This window comes from Schistosoma mansoni, chromosome 6 (assembly GCF_000237925.1).
Source record: "Schistosoma mansoni strain Puerto Rico chromosome 6, complete genome".
NCBI lineage: Eukaryota > Metazoa > Platyhelminthes > Trematoda > Strigeidida > Schistosomatidae > Schistosoma > Schistosoma mansoni.
Genome location: NC_031500.1, coordinates 2,010,747 through 2,028,821, shown reverse-complemented (window position 1 = coordinate 2,028,821; position 18,075 = coordinate 2,010,747). Strand labels below are relative to the sequence as shown.

At 36.5% G+C, this 18,075-nt stretch overlaps 1 protein-coding gene across 1 annotated transcript in view; it reads right to left on the bottom strand.

The window, feature by feature from the left end:
• Positions 1–14,759, bottom strand: part of Smp_001900 (septate junction protein) — a gene marked incomplete at both ends in the record, with an annotated part of 53,218 nt that extends 38,459 nt beyond the window's left edge. Inside the window, 3 exons of the mRNA XM_018797925.1 lie at positions 10,858–10,955; positions 12,007–12,028; positions 14,456–14,759. Coding sequence (XP_018652919.1) covers positions 10,858–10,955; positions 12,007–12,028; positions 14,456–14,759 — 424 coding nt within the window. The remainder of the gene's footprint in view (positions 1–10,857; positions 10,956–12,006; positions 12,029–14,455) is intronic.
• Positions 14,760–18,075: the final 3,316 nt, after the last annotated feature.

Here is an 18,075-nt window from a genome sequence, read left to right as displayed (position 1 = left end):
TGATTCCCACTTGAAAGTAAGAGATGCAAAACAACGGATGATTGAGTTTTCTAATGTTCTAGTCTATGCATATATATATATATATATATAAACTTTCGTAAATTGGATCAAGAATGAGTAGGTATCATTTGATTAAGATAAATTAATGAATGTTAGTTAAATAATTAACAAATGTTATAAGCGTTTGATTTACATAGATGGATAGTGGTTAGCAGTGGATTCCAGGACGCGTGTTTCGTCCTATTTCGGAATCGTCAGCCGGATATATCTGCATCTCAGAGTTGATATTCACTATTGGAATCTAACCCAGTACCTTTCACTTCAAACGCCATCACGTTATCCATTTAGCTATTGAGTTCTGATAGCCACTTGCAAACGGTAGTGGGTACGAGTCTCAGAGTGAATACCAACTCTGAGATTCAGGTACATTCAGTTTACTAGTCCCAAATAGGACGAAACGCGCATTCTGCATTCCACTGCTAGCCGCTATCCATCTTTCCTTACTTATTACAATAATTTGTAGAATACATATAGAAGGCAGTTTAATTTTGATAAACTTTTAAATGATGACATCATTTAAATGAAAAAATTTACAGAAAAGGCTTTAGATCACAAATTTTTCAATAACATTATATAATGAGACCTATTCAACTTAGTGATTAAAACACGTAGGCATAAAGAACACAACTTAGTATGACGAGTCTTAAGTGGGACGAAATATTGGTCTTTAATCCACTGCTATCCACTATTGAACTTCAAATAAAAGCTTGTAACTAAATGGTAATATCAAGCCGCTCTGCTCAGAATGGATATATATATCAAAAGAGATTAACCAATCCTTAATATCAACATCAGGAAAACGGAAATACACTCAAATTAGTTTGGACACTTTTTTAGTTATCTAACTTGAAGAAAGATTGATTTTAACTAGGTGGCTTTCGAAAATCTAAGAGCACTTGAAGGATTATTTTGTCCTACCATAGGAACCTTAAATGGTGCTCATACACCTTCTCGCTAAAGAAAAGCTTAAGGACAATCAGTTATGAAATCAAAACCAGATCACTTGTTCAGGAGAGGATTGTGATATTTTGGTATTTTCACAGTTGAATTCATGAGTCGATCAAAGCTAGGCCAACATTGAAAACCTGAAAGCACTGAACAACCGTTTCGTCCTAGTATAGGACACCTCAGTTGTTAGCATCCACGACTCCACAAATGGGACTTTAACTCAAGACTTTCAGTTTAGTGTTCGCTCACCGTTAAGCAGTCCTATACCAGAAAGAAACGGTTGTCTAGTGCTTCTAGGTTTTCAATGGTGGTCTATCTCTGATCGTCACGTGAGTTCCACTGTGAAACGGATTACATACATAATGTTACAATAAATAGAAAACTAGTATCACAATAATCAATAAGAAGCAAGTACATACATATGGACAAAGTGTATTCGTGGGTATGAGTGTGTGTGTGTGTTTGTGTACGTAAAGCAAAATAGAAAGCCATTGAAATGTAACAATTAACAAGAGTGATATAAAAACAGAGTATATTAACAGAAGACATCACTGACAGGAAACAAAAATATAAACTTGAAATCAAGTCGTGTTGTTTCTTCCTATCCATATCTATCTATGTATATAGAAAACCGGAAGAAGGTACTATACTGGTTTGATTTCTTTCTTAATAAAGGGTAATACTAAGAAAGAGATTAATTTATAAAGATAAATGTTACTTTTTGTTTATTTTACATAAACTACTACTATGACAACTCATGAAGGAAATAATATACGATAAGTATTGTCAACATATATATATACCTTCAGTATGTATTCCTATATGGGATCCCACCCCCCTTTCTTATTGTATCCATGCATTCTGTCAATCTCTCCCTAACTCCCTCCCTCTCTCCCTCTCTCTCTCTCTCTCTATATATATATATATATAGAGAGAGAGAGAGAGAGAGGAGGGAGTATATGCATTTGTGTATTACAGTGAATAAGGGAGTATGTACGTTACCCCCTTTTTTTAAGAAAAAAATACTTCTAAGGATTTACTTGATTTTTGTCTTCAAATTTTTCTTATTTTTTAACAAGAAAAAGTGAAAAAAAAGTCAATTTTTTGAAGATTAGATGAAAGGAAATAAGTTATGCATTGTACGCCATGAATACTGTTATAACTAGATAGTTCTATGTACACTTTATCTTAGGTAAAGCTAACCTAGATGAATAGCTTTGTTATAGTTAGTTAGATGATGCTTGTTCGAATCCACTGATGATGATCATTCTTTTTAAGATTCCAGGTTTGACTTGCTGAGGAATGCTAGTTTATGAGAAAGGCAAGGTAGAGTTACCTGTGGACTAGCTGCAATAACTTAGCAACACGATATAGTGCACTTGATTTTGAGTCATTTAGACTAAGAGTTTCCACAGAACAAACTTATGGACAGAATTTGATTAGTATTAAAAAGAGACCATTAGAAAAAACAATACTTATATACTTTGCTTAACATGATATTAAAGTGTACTAACTGATGACTGACTTCAAGATGAATTCGTGAACTGCCGGTGAGGAGTCATATATATATATATAAATAAGGAGTGAAACAGAAACCCAACGGCAGTGAATTCATTGAACTTTAATATGAGAAATGAATGTATTTAAACTACATAGCCTAAAGAAAGACTCAGTCACTGAGAGACCTGAAGCAACTGAGTTAACTCTCGGTTAAAATATGAAGGGTACAATTTCAAAATGTCCTTCACTAGGATAAAATATTCATTTAAAACATTATAAGCAAAGATAGATGGTGACTGGTAGTGGAATCCAAGATGTGAGTTTCATTCTATTTGAGCTTCATCAGCTGAATTTACTTCCATCCCAAAGTTGATGTTCATTCCGGGACTCGAACAAACAATGCAAAGTAAATTTATTTAAAGGTCCCATATTTCTTATTCATTTAACTGTTAAGTTCAAAATTCCCATAGTATGCAAATAATACATTGCAATAATTTCTAAACAGATGCAATAACATAATGTTCTGAAAGCGTAGTAATTGGCTTTCATCTGAATAATTAACCCACATATGTCAAATTATCCCCTATTGTAAGGAAAAAGGTTAAGTCCATATATTAGGAGTCGGGCTAGTGTTGTATGATAGGGTTGTTACTACAAAGAGTTTTCGTCACCTATTGACATCAGCTATAAACCAAAAAAGTTAGGGTTAAGTATCAAGAATTTAGCTGATTTTTTAAATTAGGTTTGCAAATTAAAGTTAGAGTTTTCATCACGAACTGATCAGTCTCTTACTAGTACATGTGCATCGTGTGCGGATCGCCTCGATATTGCCTTACGTCACATGAATTATAGACACAGATAGATTGTGTCTAGCAGTAGAATCCAGGACGAGCGTCTCATCCTATTTAGAATCATTCAGCTGAATTTGCTGCACCCGAGACGGTGTCCACTCCATGACTCGAACTCAGTACCGTTTGTTTTAGATACCACCGTATTATTCACCTAACTACTGAGTTCACAAAGTCACTGGTTTGTGCAAATTAAGGTTTGAGTTTTCACCATGAAATGACATCAACTATCATCCAATGCTTCATCACGCTTTTGTTTATCGATCTTAGAAACTTATGGTTGAAATTTAAATTCGTAGTAAAAGAGAGTACTATACTACTACTACTACTACTACTACTACTACTGCTACTACTACTACTAAACACGACAACTTACTGAATCATATCAAGAACTTTAATATAAATTCAGTCTTAGGAGCGGTATGTTCTGTGATCGAGCTTAAGGACCATCGATTGAGAGTAGCGATTGTTTCAAGCTAATCTTTATGCTATACTTTCTCCGATTTTCGGAACTGCCAATCTACTACTGTCTGTTTGCATAAATGAATGTTTGAAATGTATCTTTCTGAAACACTTTCACAATCAAGTTTTTGATATACCATTGTTCTAAATGTGTTAAGTTGATAGAATATGTACAATGACCAATCACGCTCTGCTAATGGATATGCCCCGAAATGCCCTGTCACGGCGGAGAGTGGAGAAATCCGTTCTCTCTCTCCAAATGCTCTCAAATGGTCACGCGTATATAACCTCTGTCAGAGAAGTCCTACTCACTGCCTTCTCGCACCACAGATGTTGTTTACGAAATTGAGAGGATGAAAAGCGAATGTCCGACGCTTTAACCGGGTTGGTGAACGCGGAGGGTCCACCTAGGGGAGTCGGTAAACCCTTATTCCAAACCAATGGTGTACATGGGCTGGCTCCAGTATCCTGAAGGACCGATTGGTGTATGAATCAATCGTTGGTCACCGGCTACCATGGGACTGCATCTCCACACGATGCTCCACTGACTTGTGGATCTGACCTTTAGGTCAAATGCTCTGGGTATGGCCCCCTAAGAAAACCACTTGTTTCGGTTTGACCATCCGGGTAGTATCACAGCCCTCACACAAATCAAATGAGATTTGTGTGGCGCATATGTATTTGGTGCCAATTTGTACCAATATTTATATGTCTAAATAAATAAATATATGTACAAAGACGAATGTCTCACTAGAGTCAATATCATTCAGTCGTTATGAAATCAACTAGGAGCTCTAAAATTCTATATACCAAGTTTTTTTTACCCCTTTCTTGTTTAAATGTTTACTTATTTCTATTTGATTTCTGTTATTCCTCTTTCATTTTCTTATATTTGCTATTAGTAGTATATGACCTCACCGACTTTAATGTTTTGTCACCTTATTCATGTTACTTGTCAACATATGTTTGTTAAATAAACAATTGAGGTTATATGAAACATAAGAATATGTCATTAATAAAGAAAAGTAGAGGGACTATCAACTGTCCACACTAATTTGAACCTAATAATAATAGGTTAGTTGGATAGAACTAGAAAGGAAGGCTCAGGACAGAGTGGGTTAAAGAATTCTGGTCGGCGGCTCATACTCCATTAGGGGTAACAGGTGTATGTAAGTAAGTAATAATAGGTTAGAGTTTGTCGAGGTCAATTTAGAATGGCTTTAAGATCAATCGTAAATTCTAGTCACGTAAGAAAACCTTACAATCTTTATGTTTAGATTATAATAATACCAATGTTCATTAGCTTCATGCTACCTTGAAACGGTTTTATAGGATGTATAAACTGTGGAATGGAATCTAGAATCCCCATTTCGCTCTGTTCCGGGTTCGTCAGTTTCATGCAAATTAGATAAATTGTTCTTCAAACAAAGATTCAAGCCTAGTATTTATTACCCCGAGTTATCCATCGAGTTACTGAGTCCATTAGCTACTAGCTTATTCATTAGATGTGGAGATATTTTTGACGTTTTAACTATCCCGTTGTTTATATTGAGGATTGAAGTTTGACCAGTTTTAGAAGGGAAATACTGCTGCTTTGCTGACTGTCTTGATATATACACTTTGTCAAATATGTAAGCGTTTAAAGAAAACAATATTAAATTTAAATTCTGTTGTAAACAGCAATTCTGGAATGCACGTATATTCAACTAACGAGTCCCACGTAGGACGAAACATCCGCTCTCCACTCCATCGCTATCCACAATCCATCTATTCTATAAAATTTAGAACAAAATGCCTGTATCAAGGCAATCAAATTATGTTGACAAAGACTAATCAAAATTTGATGTTGAATATCCACAGTGAGATAATTCAAACACATACTAGCAATGCATCCGTATTGGTTGTTTGAATTTCCCCAATGATGTTCAGGACTGCAACTGATCAGTCTTTTACTAATATACCTGCATCGTGTGTGGATTGCCACGAGATCGCCTTACTTCACATGAACTAGAAGCACAGATAGATTGTATCTAGCAGTGTTTCATAACAGAGTATTTTATGAAATAAATAAATTCTAAATACTATACATACTACTAGCGAGTAGTATTGGGTATTATCACTAACTGGCCGGTGAAATATATAGTCAATATTATGAGATGATGGAGAAAAATTGTAGCTCAGGTGGATGTATCTCCCATCAATGAGAGACACAATCAGAATAAAGAAGTAGACAATGGAAGCTTAAATACTAACAATAACCAATGAAGATCGAGGTCGACAGGACAAGCTGGGAGTCATATGTGGAGAAATTCGAACACTTCACTTCCAACTAAGGTTTGTGCTAATGATAATGTTTAGAAGAACAATGAAAGTTCCACGATCAAACCATCCATCTCAGAGAACAAAACTCCACCTAGGTCAATATTATGCTTAACTAGTACAAAATACTGATCCTGTGACGACCTCTACTCTTAGTGATTCGATATCACATGAACCATATATTATTTGTCAAGTGATTGGATATAGTCAAAACAAATCCATATTTCATCTGCAGTCTTTTTATAGTTGACACTTATCTGATCATGGAATCTTGAATAAGATAATGCTTTCTGTGTGATTTGAACCAGAATCGTCCGACTGAAAACCATGAGAAATTGCGGCAACCACCCTACTTTACGAAAGTATCAGTAATTCTCCTATATACAACGTTCCTATCTATTTATTAAGACATAAATTATTAACTTTTAGACTACGACACTCCATGGATCCAAAAAATCAAAAATATTTAGGGAAAAATGAATTATTCTCCATAGTTGAGATCATGATCCAATTGAAGGTAGACCACCATAGAAAACCTGAATGCACTGCACGAGCGTCTCGTCCTACTGTGGGACTCCTCATTAGTACGCATCCACGATCCAATCTCGCGAGATTCCAACCCAGGACCTATCAGTCTCGCATACGAGGGCTTTACCTCCAGACCACTGAGACGGTTGGCATCCAACGGTGTTAATGTCTAACTTCAACCAATCCACGAAATTTAGTGACACATCCACCATTATCTTCAATTAGTTACTATCTCACAACAGATCTGGTTGAACTCCACTCGTCATTGCTTCTCACTAGAACTCCAAGAAATATCTCTTGAAGCCAGTCACTAGTGACTATATATGTTGATTAATATCAGAAAGGCTTTCCATGATGATCTAGCTTCAATCAACTCATGATCTCAACTATTAAAAATAAAGTACTCAAACAGATTTTCATCATTAGTCAATAATTTTTTTTTCTAAATTTCAAATACACGACAATTTCAACGATGAGAATAAAACAAGAACAAATGGAAGAAGAATCATAAGTATGCACTTGATTTCGGGAGGCCTGTTTGAATATCTGAGCTACCCGTTCATGCTGTTTAGACATTTCAACTAATTTTCTATATTTTGTTTGTTTTAACACATTGTTATACCTATTGGTCGCATAACCTATTCAGGTGTTATTATTTATCATATTTATATTTTTAAATACTTAAGTATCGGTACAACGGGGGCACCAGATACATATGCGCCACACAAGTCATTCAGTCACAACGTAGAACTTCGTACGTACGTACATCAGTTCGAGTTGCCATACCGCAAGAGCACAGAGATGCAGTTGTCGATTCAAATCCCATAGTGGTAGAAGTAGTAAGAGTATAAGCAGTAATCCGAAAGATTAGGGTTTGAAGATGTTACTGAAGGAGTATAATCCAATGAAATAAATTTGGAAAGAGAAAAAAGATAGAGACAAGGAATTCAGAAGATTAGAATTTGGTAGAACACAAAGAGTGGATGCACCTTCACCATTGCAAACGATTTTGAACCATGTCATCCAAAGTCTCTAACCATCGGTTTCTATCATCTCCACACAAGTCACTTGATTTGTGTGTAGACTATGATACTACCTGAGCGTCCAAACCAAAGCCGGTGATTTTCTTTGACGGCCGCACCCGGAGCTTTTGACCTAAAGGTCTGATTCACAAGGCAGTGGAGCAACGTTAAGAAATACATTACCATGGTAGTTGGTGACCAATAATCGGTTTATACGCCATTTGCTCCATCAGGATCATGGAGACCATGTGTACCATTGGTTTGGAATCAGGGTTTTCGTTCTCTTCTAGGTAGATCTTTCATATACACTAACCCTGTTAAAGCACCGGAAATTCGCTTTCCACCCTCTCAGTTTCATAAACAACACCCTCGCCTTGAGAATGCAGTGAGTAAGACTTCCCTATCAGTGATTGTATGCACTTGGCCATGTGTGAGGATTTCGAGAGAAGGATCTGAGTTTCCACACTCTCGGCCATATCAGAGCATTTAAGGTGTCATTATACAAAGTTTAAGACCCTTCGCTGTACAAGATATAATAAAGTACAATTAGAGATATCGTGATAGCGGCAAGACTATAATTTATGGACGATCTTTGAGCGACGCTAAAGTGACTTTGAGAATGTTCACCTAATAACTGAGTCTCAATGAGGATTATAAATCTGTGTAAGGAATAAAGTTTAGAATTAACAGTTAGGGTTAGGAATTAGATTTAGGATTTTCATCACGAACTGACATCAGCTAAAATACCAAAACGTTATTTCGCCCAATGAGTGAATGAATTTCATGCCAAAATCCGAGATCTGTTATCCTAAATCTAATTGATTCATTCATAAATTATAGTCTCGCCCGATAGTTTTCATAATTAACTGAATCAATACTAATGCCAATACTACTATTAATACTAATAGTAGTAGTAGTAGTAATAATGATAAAACGATCTAAAATATACACCATGTTCTTTCTCCTTTTCTATTCGCTTATATATGAATTATTTATCAGATATCTTAAAAACATTCATGTACTTTCATGCATGATAAAACTTCTAATCAGAAATGAAATAGTAGTTTTGATTTTTGAATTGGTTGACTACTGAATACAATGTGAATAATTCATGTTGGAAACAAAATGGAACAAAGTTACAAGCGTGAGTCAATTGAAGCTAGACCACCAAAGAAAACCTGGAAGCACTGGACGGCCGTTTCGTCCTATTATGGGAATCCTCAGCAGTGCACATCCACGATCCCACCACGCGAGATTCGAACCCAGAACCTATCAGTCTCGCGCCAAAGCACTCAACCGATAGACCACTGAACCGACATCTGATGGTGTTTATGTCTAACTTCAACCAATCCACGAAGTTGAGCAACTGTTCACCAATTGTCTTCAGTGAGTTACTATCTCACAATACACCCGGTTGAACTCCACTTGTCACTGCTTCTCACTGGAACTCCAGGACTTACCTCTCAATGTCAGTCACTAGTGAGCATATGATGGAACATAGATGTGTTTCACTTAGATTTCTTGTTTGCTGATATTCTCAATTGATATTTTAAGTGAAATTAGAAATCAAGTCACTTTGTGACATATAAAAGGATATATTTCAGGTAGCGACTAACCTACAGTGAGATTACAAAATTGTATTAACTTACAAGAAAGCATCTTTACCGACTAAGGATGGGACAAGAGTGTTATAAATTTCTTCAAATGCCCTGATACAGCCGAGAGTGTTAAAACTCGGCCCCGCATACACAGCCTCTGCAAGAGAAGTCCTACTCACTGCCTTCTCTAACCACGGGTGTTGTTTACGAAATTCAGAGGACGAAATGCGAATGTCCGGCGCTTTAATGGGGTTGGTTGACACGGGAAGTCCACATATGAGAGTTGGGAAACCCTGATTTCAAACCAATTGTGCACATAGCCTCCGGTATCCTGAGGGAAAAAATGGCGTATGAACCAATCGTTGGTCACCCGCTACCATGGAACTGCATCTTCTTACGATGCTCCGCTGCCTTATGGATCAGATTTTTAGGTTAGAGCCTCGTGGTGTGTCCCCTAAGGAAACCATCTGCTTTGGTTTGGGCACCCGGGTAGTATTATAGCCCTCACACAAATAAATGAAATGACAATTTTCGGTGTGGCGTATATATCTGGTGCCCCTTTTACCAATATTTATGTATTTAAATAAATAATAATAAATAAATGTTATTGTCTAGGGTTGCAGACTCAAATCTATATGACAATAATAGAATTCCTTAGACAACTATTAGAGTATAAGAGTATATAACTCGGGATAATGTATTAATACATCCCGCATGACTACTGTCGACTAAAGATGATAAAATGAAACCCTATGTAGCCTTGTCTGATCTATTTTTCAATTCATACAAATGGTGTTACCTGGTGGTCAGCCTGATATAGTTTTTACACAATGGATAGAATTACTTAACTTAACATATGTTCGGGTAGACATCACTGATAGATTAGAAAAGGATTAAATAAGATTAGCTGTGTAAAAATTATTCTTCTAACCACATTCACAAGTCTGTTCTATAGAACATCATTGACTACATCGTCATCGAATTATATTTAGTATTGTTTGTTTGAATCTACATATTGATGTTTAGGACTGCAACTGGTCAGTCTCTAATTGGCATATGTGCATACTGTGCGTATTGCCTCGATATAGCCTTAATTCACAAGCATTGTAAGAAAAGATGGATAGTGGCTAGCAGTGGAATCCTATGTGACGCGCATTTCGTCCCATTTGGGACTCTTCAGCTGGATGTACCTGCATATCAGAGTTGATATTCACTCTGAGACTCAGGCAAGTGGCTATCAGGAATCAATAGCTGAGTGGATAACACTATGGCGTTTGAAGCGAAAGGTACTGGGCTGGAGTCCCAGAGTGAACATCAACTCTGAGATGCAGGTACATCCAGCTGAAGAGTCCTGAATAGGACGAAACACACATCCTGGATTTCACTGCTAGCCACTCTCCATCTTTGCTTACATCGAATGATAGTTTTGAGATGTTACTATCCTACTGTAGGCTAATACTATAATAAAGGTACATCGAATAAGCAATATACAATACAAACAAGAAGAAGTAAATCGAACAAAAAGGCAGATAACATAATAATGGAACATGATAAAAACTCATCATATCTTACCATCATCATCAATAATATGATTACGATCTTCATGTACAAAATTGATTAAACCATCTTCATCATCTTTAATCATCCATTGAACTTTAGCAGTTGGTATACTTTTTGTTGTGGAACAATTTAAAATTTTGGTTTCATTTGGTTTTGTATAAATGAATTTAGGATTAAGATCATGAAATGTTCCGATTCCTATGAAAAAAATGCGTTATGACGATTGTAGGTAGTTTAATAGTTGAATTCAAGAGTTGATGTAAGCTAGACCATTGTTGAAAACATGGAAGTAATGGATGGACGTTTGATCCTAGTATGAGGCTCCTGAGCAGTACATATCCATGATTTCATACGTAGGACTCGGACCCTAGGTCTTTCAAGCGAACGTTTAACCTCTAGACCACTGAGCTAACATCCAATAGTGCTAATGTATTACTTCAATCGGCCCATGATCTTGTGCAACCTGCCTCTATCCGATACGGATTGAACTCCACTGGTCACTGTTTCTCACTAGAACTCCAGGAAATCATCTTGTGACCAGTCACTGACGAGTCCCATACTAGGATGAAACGGCCATCCAGTGCTTCCTGGTTTTCAATGGTGATCTAACATCAATCGATTCCTGATCTCAAACAATAACATGCTATACCACAAGATCAGTAGCAAAAGGCATTAAAATAATATTAATATCAATATTAGTGAAAAGGATTAAATATCACACGTTTTTCCAGCTGAAGAATTTCAAATAGGACATAACGTACGCCCTGAATTATACTACCATCCACCACCTAACTCTGCCTAAAATACCTGTGATCTGATAGTGATGTCGAGATAATTGCCCCCAAATGCCCTGGTACGGCCGAGAGTGGGGAGAGTCCGCTCTCCCTCTCCAAATGCTCTCACATGGCCACGCGAATATATAGCCTCTGCCAGGGAAGTCCTACTCACTGCCTTCTCGTGGCAAGGGTGTTGTTTACGAAAGTGAGAGGACGAAGAGCGAATGTCCAGCGCTTTAACCGGTTTGGTGGACACGGAGGGTCCACCTAGGGGAGTTGAAAAACCCTAAGGTGTAGATGAATCACCCATCCTTAATTCCACAGCTACTCACAATCCAAATCTGCTAAATTGTAGAACACAGTTCGAATAGAAGGAATAAATTACTTAGTACTATTGAATCGCATGACTAAATGGAAGATAAAAGGTGAACGAATCAGTACTGTTGTTGATCCTTAGTAATGTTTCCCAACGTTTACAATCCCTAAACATATCTATCATGTGGAAACAAACCAAGTATTCTGCACATACCAACACACTTTAGTTCAGTAGTTCATAATTTCATCGGCTAGTAGTTGTCTCTAGCAGTATTTTTTCAGTGTACCACTACTCCTGTGAACATTGATCGTTAAGATAACAAGTGATATAGCATACATAATACATATATTCAGTTCACAATTGATTGATCACTGGGTGGTGATCAATGTCATGCGTGTCAAGTCCGTCTTAGTGCTGATCGAATGCTATCGATCAAGTTGCAATGTGGCCACCAGTCTAGGTGACTCGACACTGCGTGCACCATATATATTGAGGTAAGATGATGGTTGGTGGTGGTCAACAGGAAACTCTGGACCCGAGTTTCGTGCTACTTGGCACTCGTCAGCAAGGTGTACCTATAATCTAGAGGGAACTGGTGATCCCTGATGGATTCGATCCCGTGTCACTCAGCTTCACAGTTAGAGACGTTACCACTGAGCTATTTAGGCCGTTACGGACCTCCTGTAGTACTGAGGTGTAATCACAATTGATTGATCACTGGGTGGTGATCAAAGTCATGCGTATCAAGTCCGTCTTAGTGCTGATCGAATGCCATCGATCAATATATACATATACTCAGTTCTCTATGGTATTAAAAGTAATCCCAAATGATGAATACAACTTGTAAATGAGACCAATGTTTACAATATCCACTTAATGAATGATAAAGGGCTAAAACGTTTAGTAAACAATGATTTCCCCATCGATTTAGGGTTAAAAATGGAAATAAGATTACGTAACTTTATTGATCAGACATGATTAAGGTTAAAAGTACAGTTTAGTTAATGATGTCATGAACTTTTAAAACAATCAGAATATATAAACTTAACATCACTTTTATTAAAGCATATAGAAACGAACATTTTGATAACCCTATCAATGATTACATCATTCAAAACGTTAAAAGTACAAAGATGAAGGTTAAATGACCACATTATATCCCTATAATAATGAGAATACCGGATAGTTGTATTGAAATCATGAACTAATTAATGTTAGATCATCCGTGGAAACCTTGAAACTCTGGACGGATGTATCGTTTCAGTAGGGAAATCTTCAAAAGTGCACATTCACGATACCACATGTGGGATTCGGACACATGTGCGAACGCCTAATCTCTAGACCACTGAACCGGTATCTGACGGTGTTAATGTCTAACCTTGATTGATCCACAACATTGCATCATCATCTTCTATTGTCTTCGGTGGGTAACTGCTTCATGCCCGACACGATTGAACTCCAGTTGTCACAGCTTCTTACTAGAACTCTCAGAATTACTTCTAAAAACTAGCCACTAGCGAACATATGAAAATTTTAAATTTGGAGTGGTGGAGATCGTTAAATTTCATTGAAATCATGAATTGATCAATGTTAGACCACTGAAAATGTAGAATCCCTGGATGGCTGTTTCATCCTAGTTTTGGACTCCTCAGTGGTACGCATCCACGATCCCGCATACGTGATTCGGTCATAGCATAAGGTTATATATTAAATGATTGTTTCAATCCAAGTTAACAGTGATTATGAAAACTTATTGAGTCTATTGTATGGTTAATTAATACATGAGCTGAGCTCTGAAGATTCACAGTTTCATTTAGGAAATCCTCAAAAAATCCGTGAAATACTAATGAAAGATTATAGAAACGACTATTAGAAAGTAGATCGAGAGTCTTATTGGGAGTTGTTAAGAAAGGGTAGGATAATACAAAGCAAGGAAGACAATATGTTTAAAGAAAGTATTAAACTTACTCAGTCCTTAGTACAGTGTATGAATGATTTGTGATAGACGGAAACTTATACAAAATGCAAAACAAAAAGATACCTAAAGAATCTGGTTTCAAAGGATTTCCACAGATGTTTTGACACAACAGACATAGAAATGAGATAGGTGTTTTGTCGTTAATTAAAGGTACTGATGAGATCATGGGTCAATTGAAGCTAGATCACCATGGAAAACCTGGAAGCATTAGACAGCCGTTTCGTTCTATTGTGGGACTCCTCAGCAGTGCGCATCCACGACCCACGATATCAGTTTTCTACAATTCATGGAAAGACTAATATTCTTTGATCTCATACTACGTCACAGTGAATGAATAAGATCAAAAGGGGGTTTTGTGGAGATTTCAGTCTTTTCATAGTTGATGGCATGAGTCAATTGAAGCTAGACCATCAAGGAAAACTTGGACAAAACGACCGTCCAGTGCTTCCAGGTTTTCCTTGGTCGTCTAGCTTCAACTGACTCATGCCTTCAACTATTAAAATTAAAAAAATATTATGTAATCAACTAGGTAAAACTTACTTGCTACTTCTAATTTCAATGGAATGGATAATGCTTTACCAAATGGATTAATAGCAATACATTGATATAGTCCAGTCTTCAAATGACTTGATATTTTTTGTATACCAAAATACCATAAACCTGATTCATCTATGGTATATAAGTTATGTGAATCATTTGAATGTAGTTGATACTCAGTATTTCCTTCTTTACTTATGAATGAACTGTCAGTTGAATATGATAGTTCCTGTGATAAGGTTGTATTGTATGGCTTTATCCAGTAGGCATGTTTTCCATTCAATGTCCAATAATATCTATAAATCATAATATAAAGGGGAAAAACTAGTTCAGTTTTACTTTATAAACATTTTGTCGATCGAAATAGGATCCTATTGTAGTGAACGGGAACACAAGTGAGGATAATCGAATGTATTTGAACACAAATCTGAGAACCATACAGTAAATACTTCATTTACATAATCTCAATTAATCGTCTCAAACTTCGTTATTCTTCCGTTTCCACATCAATCATTCTTTGTTCTCATTCTCTTTTTCTTCGATTTTCTTAACCTTCTACCATCAGGCAGTTCACTTTCGACTGATGGTATCTGCCGACATCAGTAGCACACACCACCGAACACCGAAAAGTTTGACCTGATAGGAATAGGAGCTACTTCTGTTGTTACTCTTGTGAATACTTAATGATCAGAAGGAAGTCACATTTTCACCACATTTATTAACCCCGATGATTATAATGAACATTCACTGACATCAAAACTGTACATAATAAAACTAGACTAGCTGAAATGTTTATTTAAATATAAATGTACATCAATACAAGTGTGTTGTTGTATACTCTCAATCAAGACAATGCATAATATATATGAAGTGGTGGTTACTATGCCAAAAAGAAACTATCCTACTGTTGAGATGGAAATTAGGCAAAGACATAAAATGTGAATAGGACACACTTTACAGAAACCAATGAATTGCTTCACATGAAAAGTTTTAACTTAGAGTTCTCAAAACAAAATAGATAAAAAAAGATATAAAGAACACATTTCGTCAGAAATAGTAGATTGACACTAAATCTATGAACAGAAATTCAAAATAAACGGGAATGGAGAGATCAAGATATAATTAATTAGAGATCTCCAGTCAGTTAAACATATGCCTTGAAGCTAAAGTAACAAAATAAGGAATCATAAGTAGAACTCGATTTATTTATCTATTTAATCACATGAATATTGATTTTCAATAGTTGAGATCATGAGTCAAGCTAGGCTACCATGGAAAACCTGGAAGTACTGGACGGCCGAGTCGTCCTATTGTGGGACTTCTCAGCAGTGTGCATCCACGATCCCGTCCCGCGAGATTCGAACCCAGAACCTATCAGTCTCGTAAGCGAGCGCTTAACCTCTAGACCACTGAGCTGACCGACATCCAACAGTGTTAATGTTAGACAGCTTCAACTGACTCATGATCTCAACTATTGAAATTACTAGAATATCCACAAAATCATTTCTGACATAAATATTAGTGCGAAAGGGAACCAAATAGATATGCGCCACACAAGTCACTTGATTTGTGTGTAGACTATGATAATACCCGAGCGCCAAAACCAAAGCAGGTGATTTTCTTATGGGGCCACACACCGAGCCTTTCACCTAACGGTCTGATCCACAAAGTAGTGTAGTAACGTTAGGAGATACAGTCTCATGATAGTCGGTGATCAACAATGGTTTCATATACCATTTGTTCATTATGGATCCTGAAGTTCATGTGCATTATTGGTTTTGAATGAGGGTTTTCCAACTCACCTACATGAATCATCCGTATGCACTAACCCGTCTGAAGCACCGGAAATTCGCTTTTCATCCTCTCAATTTCGTAATCAACACCCCCATCTTTAGAAGGTAGTGAGTAGGGCGTCCCTGACAGTGGTTGTATACACGTGGTCATGTGAGAGCATTTCGAGAGAGAGGAGGGGGGGAGCTGACTCTCTCAACTCTCGGTGTAACAAATCATCAAACTACATTCTTTTTATTAATGAACCGAGTAAAATGTATAAAAACTATATGACATGTACCATCTAAAGCTAATTATTCAATAGTTACTACAACAACAACAAAAGAAACAAATTGAACCCATAAAATATTTATTTAAATGATTGGCGGTCTATTCAAATGTATGAACCTTTTTTGGATATTTCTAATTTGTGTCAATTAATCACATTGTATTACATTTTGCATGTTTAATGAAAGCAAACAGTTTTTAACTTATATCAATGTTAGTTACTGTGGTAGTCAGTTAGTTACCATGGATAGAATTCCATTGAATTGATCAATATATTTGATATCTTTACCTTTAACTTTCTTAGAATGTTCATCACAATTAGAAGATGTTCATTTAATAGAATAGATTATCATAGTAGTGAATGTTAAACGGCGGCGGATAATATATAAATGACATTTTATCACTGTGAAAAGGACTATGCTTATAGTTACTTATAAGTTAAATAGATATGAGACAGAAATTTTGCAGATTACATAATTTATCCTATTGAATTCCTCATTGTGATCACATATACATAGTACTGAATAAAACTAGTAGTAGTAGTAGTAGTAGTAGTAGTAGTAGTAGTAGTAGTAGTAGTAGTAGTAGTAGTAGTAGTAGTAGTAGTAGTAGTAGTAGTAGTAGTAGTAGTAGTAGTAGTAGTAGGAAGAGGAGGAGGAGAAGGAGGGGGAGGAGGAGGACTAGTAACCAGGTAGAGTCACAGGGGAATAACTTAATAGATAGTTCAGTAAATAATATAAATCTAATAGTGAAATGAAATTAGCTGTCAACAAAAAGAAAAAAAGTTTTCAATGTTTCATCTGTATGTTAAATTTACTAAAAAATATTATAGAATTTCTCAGTTTTATAAATTTATTATGTTTAATTTTGTATATGCCCCCAAATTCCATAGTACGGTCGAAGGTGGGTGGAGTCAACTCTCCCTATAGAAATACTTTCACATAGATATACGCATATAGTCACTACCAGAAAAGTCCTACTCTCTACGTTCTCGCTATGGGAGTGTTATTTACGTAATTGAAAGGACGATAAGCGAATTTCCAACGCTTTAATTGGGTTCATGGATATGGAGAATCCATGTAGGGGTGAGTTGGAAAACCCTCATTCAAAACCAATGGTGAACATGAACTCCAAGATCTAGAGTGAACAAATGGTATATGTAACCATTGTTGGTCATCGAATAAGATAGGACTGTATCTCCTAACGTTACCACACTACCTTATGGATCAGACACTTAGATCAAAGGCTCGGTGTGTGGCCCCTTAAGAAAATCGCGTACTTTGATTCGGGCGCTCGGGTATTATCATAGTCTACACACAAATCAAGTGACTTGTGTGGAGATGATAGAAACCGATGGTTAGAGACCTTGAATTACATGGCTCAAAATCGTTTGCAATGGTGAAGGTGCATCCACTCTTTGTGTTCTACCAAATTCTAATCTTCTGAATTCCTTGTCTCTATCTTTTTTCTCTTTCCAAATTTATTTCATTGGATTATACTCCTTCAGTAACATCTTCAAACCCTAATCTTTCGGATTACTGCTTATACTCTTACTACTTCTACCA